The sequence below is a fragment of the Nematolebias whitei genome, chromosome 3, assembly GCF_014905685.2.
Source record: "Nematolebias whitei isolate Nwh7 chromosome 3, NemWhi1, whole genome shotgun sequence".
NCBI lineage: Eukaryota > Metazoa > Chordata > Actinopteri > Cyprinodontiformes > Rivulidae > Nematolebias > Nematolebias whitei.
The window spans coordinates 3,656,289-3,666,374 of NC_056500.1; the positions used below are offsets into that span (position 1 = coordinate 3,656,289).

The window sequence follows — 10,086 nt, forward strand, 5'->3', positions numbered from 1 at the left end:
ATCATCAACAACAATCCTACAAATAACAACAGTAACATTAACAACAGAAAAACACTATTAACAACAACAACATCAACAACAACACTAATGCAACAATAGCATTAACAGCAACAAAACAACTATTAACAACAACAACCCCACAAATAACAACAATAACATAACATTAACAACAACACTATTAAGATCAACAACAAAAACACTACAAACACCACCTCGACCAACAACAACAACAAACAACAACAAGAGTAGACTGGATGTTGGTTTGGGACTAAATGAGTTTTGAACACGTTTGATCGACGGTTGTGAGACACAGAGTTAAAAAGATTTGAAACAAACAAACAAACAAACAATATTTTAACATTTAATTAGCAAAATTGGCCTTTTCTGCTAAAATTCAATGTGAACGCTGAATGACATCTGAAGAACTTGAAACTGAGGTGTTAAAACTAAATATACAGTAATAGAACACAAGCTAAAAGCTAAGTGTAGCTAAAGGTTAGCTAAAATCTGAGATTAGCTTAATGATAGTTAGCCTTTTACCGCTCTGTTCTAGCTGCTGTTTTGCAACTTTCAGTTCGTAGATATCATTTTGCTTCTTCCTAGCTTCACTTTTGTTTTTTTACTACCTTTATCTTGTATCAGCCTTTTATTACTTTTAACTTTTAGCTACCACTTGGCACTTTTAGCTTTTTCTAGCCTTTTAGTGACTGTTGGGCTCCTTTTACCTTTTAGCTAACTTTTGGCTACTTAGCCTTTTGCTGCTTTACATTTTAGCTTGCTTTTTTTTTTACTTTCAGCGACCTATTATTACTTTAGCTTTTAGCTAACTTTTTGTTACTTTAACTTAGCTTTTTGCTCCTTTTTGTCCTAGCTAAAAGTAGCAAAGTTAGCTAAAAAACTAAAGACAAAAGGGGAGTTAAAATAACTAAAGGCTAGTTAAAATGTAAAGCAGCAAAAGGCTGGCCAAATGTCAAAAGTGGCAAAAGGCTAGCTAAAATCTGAAAGTAGCTAAATAGTTGCTAGAACAATGAGTAGCAAAAGGCTTAGTAAAGTAGCAAAACGCTAGCTAAAAGCTAAAAGTAGCAGTATAAAACAGAGCCCGTAGCTGAAGCAGATTTAGAGGAGAAAGATCATCATGTTTATGGGAAAATATTTGTAAATAAAGTTAAATATTTTGAAAATATTAAAACTTACACAGAACAAAAGTCCCAGCACCCTCTGCTAACTGAGCTGAATGTTTTGACGTATGAACAGCTAAAATAGCACAAAGCCTGCTGAAGCAGTTGGGTGAAGAGTTTGGGGGCGTGCTGCCAGCTTGTGGCCACATTCTGCAACAAACAGCTAAATGTTCTGCGTAACCCTCCTGCTGCCCTTGGGTCAAAAACAAAACAAAACACGAGGGTCCACATTTCTTTAGATTATCCTTCCAAACAGCCGGACTTTCAAATATTCTGGTAAAGTGGTTTGGATCAACAGCTCTTTGAGGTTTTCGCTGCTTTTTCCTCCAGTTTCAGTCGTCGTACCTGAACATTTCCAAGAGTCCGAGCCGTGAGTCATCCAGGTGTAAAAGAGAAGCTGAACTGAAATGATGGACTAGATGCACATCGGCACAAAGAACCAGCTCCGATTTGGATCTTCAGGCTCTTTGACCCAGCAGTCCGTCACAGAGGCACAATTTGTTCCCTTTTCATCAGCAGAACTATCGAAAAATACACAAACAAGAAGAGTTTAGCTCCAACACGGTGATTCCCAAAGATCTGTGGGCGGAAAACTAACGAGACGTATGACGACGTCACTCTGAACATTTAGACCCTAAACAGCTGATATCGGTTAAAAAACACAAACGGATCGATGAAACAGACTGAAGAGGTGACCCTCGGCTGAAGAAAGGTGAAGGTCAGTGAACGCAGCGTCAGGAGTTCAAGGACATGGAGTCAAACATTCACCTAAATCTGTTAGAAGATGGTGATGAAGGTTCTAGAAGGTCTTTTACTTTGATAGGGCCCATCAACTTCCTGTTAGTGATTGTGACTGCAGCTGATGGTTTGTTTGACAAAACTAATCGGGTGGACTCAAACTCATCCGTCACCCTCACATGGAAGGAAAACGGTTCTGATGCTCAGGAACGACCCAGAACCACCGAGGCTCAAGGCCACGAGCCGGAAACTCCTGGACCCCCAGTGTCTCGGTCCAGAGTGAAACCAGTTTTGGTTTTTTAACGACCAGGAAAGAAGCTCCAAAACCTTCGAGCTGGACTGAAACCTGCAGCTGTCCACGTGGACGAGACAAATGTCTTCTGGAGACAAGTTTGACAGTCAGAAGAGACGAGGACTGAGCTGTTTGGACACAAGACGGATGTTTGGAGGCCAAAAGTTGCAAATGATAGCTAAAAGCCAAATTTAGCAAAAGGCTAACAAGAAGCTCAAAGAAGCAATAAAACAAACTGGAAGCTAGAAGAAGCCGAAAACTAGCTACAAGCTAAAATAAGTAAAACAGCAAAGAAGGCTACCAGTAGCTAAACTGGTCAAACAAAAAGACTGAGCTGTTTGGACACGAAGACAAGAAGAACGTTTGGAGGAGTCAAGGTGAGACTTTTGGACCACAAACCAGGACCAGGTGTGAGGCATGGTGGTGGCAGCATCATGCTGTGGTACAAAGAAGGAGGACTACCTTCAGATTCTTCAGCTTCACCTCAAACCAGCAGCCGGACCACTGAAACCTGGACACAGTTGGGTCCAACAGGACCATAAACCCAAACCTGGTTTCTGATTGGACAAATCAGGCTGGTTCTGGATCGGACCTCCAAAAGTTCTGACCTGAACCTGAAGGAAAACCTGTGGACTCCGACTGAAAGGCGGGTCCGTTCCAGGAAGACAAATGAACTGAACCAAGAAGAAGAAGAGCGGTCCAGTACCAGCCAGAGTTCAGCTAGAAGCTCGTTGATGGAGACAAAAAGCCTGAGGACCAGGAGACGCCTGCTGAGGGACAAAGTCCATGCTCTGAGGGACGTTTAACCAAACCTTATTGGGGGTGCACGGACAAATTTGAGCCGACTCTGGATCGGTAAAAGCCCAGTTGTTGTTTGTGTGCAGATGTTCTTGGGCTCATCCTGAGCAGCGGGGACTTGGAGACTTCCTGTTGACTACAGGGGAGGGGACTGCTGCCTGTTCAGAGGACGCTCCAGAACCTTGTCCAAGGTGATGACGGCTTCGGATTACGTCTGTGTTTTCCACCCGTCCTCAGAGGAGCTGCTGGGAGCCCAGCTGGTGGACAGAGAGGTCTACCTCAGGTGTGACTCCAAGCTGCAGGGCTTCACCTCCACGTCCAGCCACAGCAAGACGGTGATCGTCTGGGGCGAGACTTTCCAGGGTTTACGGGTCCAACGTCTTTACATTACAACCGTCTGATCTGAGCTTTGCCCAGGAAACGGTCTCAAACACCTTAAAGTCTCCTTCAACCCCTGAGCATTGTGGTCTCCCTGCAGGGACCAGACCCAGTCTGTCCACCAGCGTCGTCTGCCCAAAGACCAGATCACCTCTGGTGCCCTCGGTCCCTGAATGCAGCTTCTACAGGACAGGTGTACCACAGGGTCCTGTAGCAGGAACCTGACAGTTTGGGAGAAACCCACCCTGCAACTCTAATCGTTGATTAACTGATCCAAATTCACGCCAGAGCAGTTTCATTTACTCACTAAACTTGATCAAATTTGCAGATATTTTACAATTTTGTTTCCAGTGTAAAACAGTTTATTACTTTCTTAGAACTTTCCCTTATTTCCTCCTCAAAACCCTTTATGGCGGTTGACTTATTTTACTAAATTACATCGATAAACAACTGTTTGAAATCAAATAAAAGTAAAATAATAAATGTAAATTACTGTGTTTTAATTTTGTCTTTTATTTTAACTTTTTTTTTCCTGATTTCTCTTCAATCTATTTTCTTTTGGAACATGCCAAAGAGCTGTTTTTTGTATTCTTTTTTTTTTTTTTCCTCTAAAACTTAAAGTCATTTCGAGTTTCTGAATATTCGGTTCAGTGACAGCTTCAGTGTTTATGTATTTTCGATTAATCGTTAACACAAACTGTAACAACTTGAAACTGATAAATAAATATGAATCATTTAGTTTGAATAACTAGTTAATTTAATCTCAATAGCGATCATACCATACCATACCATACCATACCATACCATCATATGACGCTTTGAGTCAGTTTTGAATTTGTTTTAGAGTGAGTTAAGCTAACATGCTAACAGCTAAGAAGATGAAAACAGTGCTTTTGATTTATTAAAGTATTTTTACAGTTTACTTACACTGCCAAACTCCCAAGTGCCACCATCACCCATCTGATCGATGGCAGCATCATGGGAAATGTAGTCTGTTGAGCAATTTTCGGCGGCCGCGACTATGATGAAAAAAACGACGTTACCCATCATGCTGCGCGCGTTTTCTTCCTTCTCTTCCTTCCTGCAGTCTCGGCCCTTCGCCGCTGAAAAAAGATGAGAAGCCGCTGCAGTAGTCCGGACCAGAAGTAGTCCGGACCAGAACCGACAGTGAACCGAGCCAGGCTTCCAGCGGAATGTCGGCAAAGCGGCTGCTGACGGAGCGGAGGCCGAGCTCAGCTGCCGATCCCCGGCCCTGAACGCGACCGGAGCCGCGCAGCCCGGAGCAGAGCAGCGGGCGGTAGGAGCCGCAGCCCGCCGGGACGGGCCGCCCCGAACCGAACAGAGTCAGACATCCACCGTCCGGACGAAAATGCAAAGAAATCCGCAGGACTGAAGTGTTTTCTGCTCCGCGTCCCGAACCTGATCTCCCCCAGCCTCCCCCCTCAGGTAAGATCCCCCACCCCCACTCACCCCTGCACACCTGGAGGCTCAACCGGGTCAGTGTTCTGGCCCAAAGTGTCACCGTCAAGTTGGAGCAGGTGTTTCAGTCAAATATGTGACCTGTCAAAGTGACGCCTCCATCATCTGCCCATAAGTCTTTTATTTGGAAGAGTTTATATGATTTTTTATTTTACAACCCTCCATTCAAACCTTTCTTCTTACCTTTTAAGTTAGTTTTTATTTGTAATATTGAAAATTAAAATGTTTTTTGATCCGATTCTTGAAAAAAAGAACAACGTTCTAATCATGACATAAAACTCAAATTCTATGGGATTATTGGGGGCAGCTATGACAGAACAGTCACAATTTTGAAGCTGCCACTTCAAATCTGTCACTGGTTGTCATGGCGATCCCGCCTTTTCTAGGGAGCAGAGGGTGGGACAGGTCACAACTCTTCACCGAAAGTAGAAACTGAGCCGTTGTAAGAAAACTACAAGTCTGATTGAAAAAGAAATCCTAAACCGAGAGTGGCGGAAAGGCTTATTTTTATGTTTCTACGAGGTTTCATGTAAAAAATAAAAACTTCCTGATGACAAACCTGCTGGACAATAAAACAAACAAGACAAAGGAAAACATAAATGTATTTATGCTTGTCAATTTAGTCAATATTATATGAAAAACTGTTACCACAAGTCATGGCACACTGTTTGTTGTAAACAAAAGAATAATAATCACAAGAATCTTTAATTTTTTTAATAATTATTTAATGTTTATGCATGGCCACCGTTAAACATTTAGCAGCTGAAAACTCCCAGAAGAAACTTTAAAATGGCCATAAGTGCACCAGATGGCTGAATTTGTTAAGGTAAATAATGAATTCTTGAAGTTAAAACCAGCAGAACAGAAGCTAAAATGTACAATTTGCTAAATAGTAGCTAAAGCTATCAGAACATTTGCTAAAAGTTAAATGTAGCAAACCGTAAATAAAAGCTAATATGTATAAAACTGCAGCTAAAAGCAAAAATTGACTAGATAAAGCTTAAATGTGCATCATTTGATAAAAACAACAATCAAATCCTGAGTCCTGGTCTGATGATGGTCTGTAAAAGGCTCTAAATTGGTTTAAATCCTATTTATCTGATAGATTCTAGTTTGTAAATGTAAATAATGAATCTTCATCATACACCAAAGTTAGTCATGGAGTTCCTCAAGGTTCACTGTTTGGACCAATACTCTTTACTTTATATATGCTTCCATTAGGTAATATTATTAAACAGCATGGGGTAAATTTTAATTGTTATGCTGATGATACTCGGTTATATTTATCCATGAAACCCAATGAATCCAATCCGCTACTTAGACTACAAGCATGTCTTAAAGACATAAAAACCTGGATGACCCTTAATTTTCTCCTGTTGAACAGACAAGACTGAGGTTTTAGTTTTTGGACCTGAGCACCTTAGGAATTAATTTTTCAGTCTTTCTCCCTCCTTAGATGCATTAATCTGTCCTCCAGCTCTAATGTTAAAAATCTTGGTGTTATTTTTGATCAGGACATGTCTTTTATCCCCCACATTAAAAACGTTACTAGAACCTCCTTCTTCCACCTGCGTAATATCACTAACATTAGAAACATCTGATCTAAAGATGATGCAGAAAAACTGGTCCATGCATTTGTCACGTCTAGACTGGACTATTGCAATGAACAACAAAGTCCATGCTCAGTAATCCAGGTTTACAATCCAACATTTTTCGGTCAGGTCATCTGGACAGTTTCTTTTTTTGTGCTGAAACGTTTCGCCTTCGATCCGAAGGCTGAAAAATGTTGGATTGTGTACCTGGATTATTGAGCATGGACTTTGTTGTTTTCAACCAGTTTGACACGACTGCCAACAAGGAAGAGGGTCGACAATGGAGGAGGGGGCGTACCAAAGAGACCATCTTATCACAAACAAAACTGGTTTGTTCCACTTTGGAGTAAGCTGTTGGGAGAAGAATCAGTTTTGTGTTGTGCGTTTCCTTGACTGATGAAGCCTTCTGGATGGAAGGCGAAACGTTTCAGCACAAAAAAAGAAACCGTCCAGATGACCTGACTGAAAAATGTTGGACTATTGCAATGGTTTATTATCTGGGTGTCCAAAAACTTCTTTAAAACATCTTCAGTTGATCCAAAATGCTGCTGCCAGAGTCTTAACTGGAGTTACTGGGAGAGATCATCTCTCTCCAGTTTTAGCTTTTCTCCACTGGCTCCCTGTCAAATCCAGAATAGAATTCAAAATCTTACTTCTAACCTACAAAGCTCTCAACAACCTAGCTCCATCTTATATTACAGATCTTATTGTTCCATATTTTCCTAACAGAGCACTTTGCTCTCAGACTGCAGGTTTACTTGTGGTTCCTAGAGTTTCCAGCAGCAGAATGGGAGGAAGATCTTTCAGTTCTCAGGCTCCTCTCTTGTGGAACCAACTTCCAGTTTCTGTCCGTGAGGCTGACACATTGTCCAGTTTTAAGTCTTTCCTTTTTGATAAATCCTATAGTTAGGGTTGGCTTGTTATGCTGCTATAGACTTAGACTACTGGAGGACAAACTGACCTCATTTCCTTAAATGAATTGTTGAAATTGAATAGTTTTCATTTGATACTATTTCTATTTTAACATGTGATTCTTCACCTGCCATTGTGTATCTATTCCTACCAAACCCAGCCAGTCGAAGCAGATGGTCCTCTTGTCCTGATCCTGGTTCTGCTAAAGGTTTCTTCCTCATGAGGGAGTTTTTCTTTCCACTGTCGCCTTCATGCTTGTTCAAGATGAGAGTTCAGTGATGGAGTTAAACTCAAAGCTGCTCCTCAGATAAATAATGTTCAGTTATTATTTTATATTTGAATGTTTCTGTTCAGGCCCTGAGATGATTCTGTTGTGACTTGGAGCTTTAGAAATGAACTGAACTGAACTGTTCTGGTCGTGTTCCTGCAGGCTGCAGCATGGAGCGCTCCGGCAGCGTCCAGCTGGACATTCCCGACTTCTGTAACTCGGTCCTGTCTCACCTGAACCAGCTGCGGGTTCAGGGGCGCCTCTGCGACATTGTGGTCAATGTTCAGGGCCAGAGTTTCCGTGCCCACAAGGTGGTCCTGGCTGCCAGCTCGCCATACTTCCGGGACCACATGTCTCTGAGCCAGATGAGCACGGTGTCGCTGACGGTGATCCGGAACCCGTCGGTGTTTGAGCAGCTGCTGACTTTCTGCTACACGGGTCGCCTCTGCCTGCAGCTCGCTGACATCATCAGCTACCTGACGGCCGCCAGCTTCCTGCAGATGCAGCACATCATCGACCGCTGCACCCAGATCCTTGAGGGCATCCACCTGAAGATCAGTCTGGCTGACCTGGACGAGGGGTCCAGGGAGGACGAGGTGGTGCGGGGACCCAGAAGCAGCAGGACCCTGGAGGCCGTGGTGCGAGGAGGAGCTCATCATGGTGGTCTGCGGCTTCTTGGCCCGCGTGGAAGCGCCGAACCCAGCGAGGTGGTCAGCCCGACCGAGGAGCCGCTCAGCCCACCGCCAACCGTGGAGCACAGCGGGCTCGAAGGGTCCGGGGCCTCCAGCAGCCGAGCGGGCAAAGAGCCGATCCTCCGCATAAACCGGGCGGGGCAGTGGTACGTGGAGACGAGCAGCGAGCCGGAGCGGGCCGACAGCGCTGATGAGCGAGCGGAGGGCGTCAGGATAAAAACTGAGAGGATGGAGGACTGGATCGGAGCGGGAGAGCAGCAGGAGGAGGGGGGCCCGATGGAGGAGGGGGCCACGGTGATGATCGACACATCAGGACGCAGCACGCTGGTGACGGCGCCACTGGGATCTCTGGGGACCCGCAGCACACAACCGTCCTCCAGCTTCAGCGAGGCGGACAGGTGAGTCCTGTTACCGTCAGGTGTCCGTCGCTGGTCCAGACCCGCCTGACTGTGTGGGTTTTGCAGGTTCAGTCCCACCGGCAGCGTGGTCGTCCTCACGGAACGTCAGAGAGCAAAGAGTGAGTCTCCGAGCCGAGCCGACGAGCTGCGACAGCCAAACTCGCAGGTGAAAACATTCAGCATTTTCCAGGTCTGAGGAAGTTTAGAACCTTCTGTTTCCAGACTTCTGTCTCTTCTTCATCTTCTAAAATAATTCAATGTTACGCACCCAGTACAACATAACTGGTATGTCCCCAGTGCCTGCTTTCAGAGTACGTACAGGCGTGCACGTACCAGTTAATTACTGGTACGTGTGTGTACATGGTGCGTACCTGGTCTCATCTGTAGTATTGTTTTCTTCTACCTGTCAGGGGGAGGAGCATGCAGCGTTTGATATGGGCGGCTACGAGGAGTACCTGAGGGAGCAGGTAGGAGACCGTTGGTTCCGCTATAACCCTCGGCTGACCTGCATCTACTGCTGCAAGTCCTTCAACCAGAAAGGCAGCCTGGACCGCCACATGCGCCTGCACATGGGAATCACGCCGTTCGTCTGTCGCATCTGCGGGAAGAAGTACACCCGCAAAGACCAGCTGGAGTACCACATCCGCAAGCACACCGGCAACAAACCCTTCCACTGCCACGTCTGCGGGAAGAGCTTCCCCTTCCAGGCCATCCTCAACCAACACTTCCGCAAGAACCACCCAGGCTGCGCCCCGCAGGAGGCGCACAGCGCATCCCCCGAGACCACCACCGCCTCCGTCACGTCCAGGGGAGGTCCGAGCGACGAGGCCTCACCGAGCCAAGAGGAGCCTGAAGGTGGAGGCGGGAGTGGTAACGGTGGAGGCCAGTACGGGGAGGGTGCTCAAACCTCCGTTTCCACCACGGGGCCCGACTGACCTCAGCAACAGGACGTGGGCGGGGCTAAGTCCATTCCTGTTGTACCTGAAACCTTCAGGACGTTCTGAAGACAACGAACACCTCAGAGTCCAAACTGAGATTTTTTATTTTCCGCTTTAAACCGCATCTACCTTCACTAACCAAGCCGGACCGATTAAGCTAAATGAAGAAACGCCACACACTCCCAACAACCTCATCGCGCCACAGAGTTCCGTGGTTCTCGTTCGCCTCCGTCACGTTTTCTGTTACACCTTTATACTTTTATATTCACAGCTTCACAAAGCGGCGTCACAGCGGTCCGTCTGGTCAGGACTTTGCCAAAATACTCAGTGCCAGTTTACCGGTTCAAATCCTTTTTGTTTGCCTTGAGACAATCCGGAGCAGTCAGGTTAATAATAATTATAATATTTATGCTCTTTAAGTGC

The 10,086-nt window shown here is 45.2% G+C and overlaps 1 protein-coding gene across 1 annotated transcript; it reads left to right on the plus strand.

Moving 5' to 3' along the window:
* Nucleotides 1-7,805: 7,805 nt before the first annotated feature.
* zbtb37 (zinc finger and BTB domain containing 37) lies at nt 7,806-10,086 on the plus strand. Its single transcript, XM_037674438.1, has 3 exons — nt 7,806-8,725; nt 8,792-8,891; nt 9,136-10,086. The coding sequence occupies exons 1-3, from the start codon at nt 7,806-7,808 to the stop codon at nt 9,658-9,660; spliced, it is 1,545 nt and encodes a 514-aa protein (XP_037530366.1). The 3' UTR covers nt 9,661-10,086.

Excerpts from the sequence above, each read along its gene's own strand:
- zbtb37 (XM_037674438.1), top strand. The coding sequence starts at position 7,806 with ATGGAGCGCTCCGGCAGCGTCCAGCTGGACATTCCCGACTTCTGTAAC. Across the intron at positions 8,726-8,791 it reads AGCTTCAGCGAGGCGGACAG|GTTCAGTCCCACCGGCAGCG; the intron begins GTGAGTCCTGTT and ends TGGGTTTTGCAG. Across the intron at positions 8,892-9,135 it reads TGCGACAGCCAAACTCGCAG|GGGGAGGAGCATGCAGCGTT; the intron begins GTGAAAACATTC and ends TCTACCTGTCAG.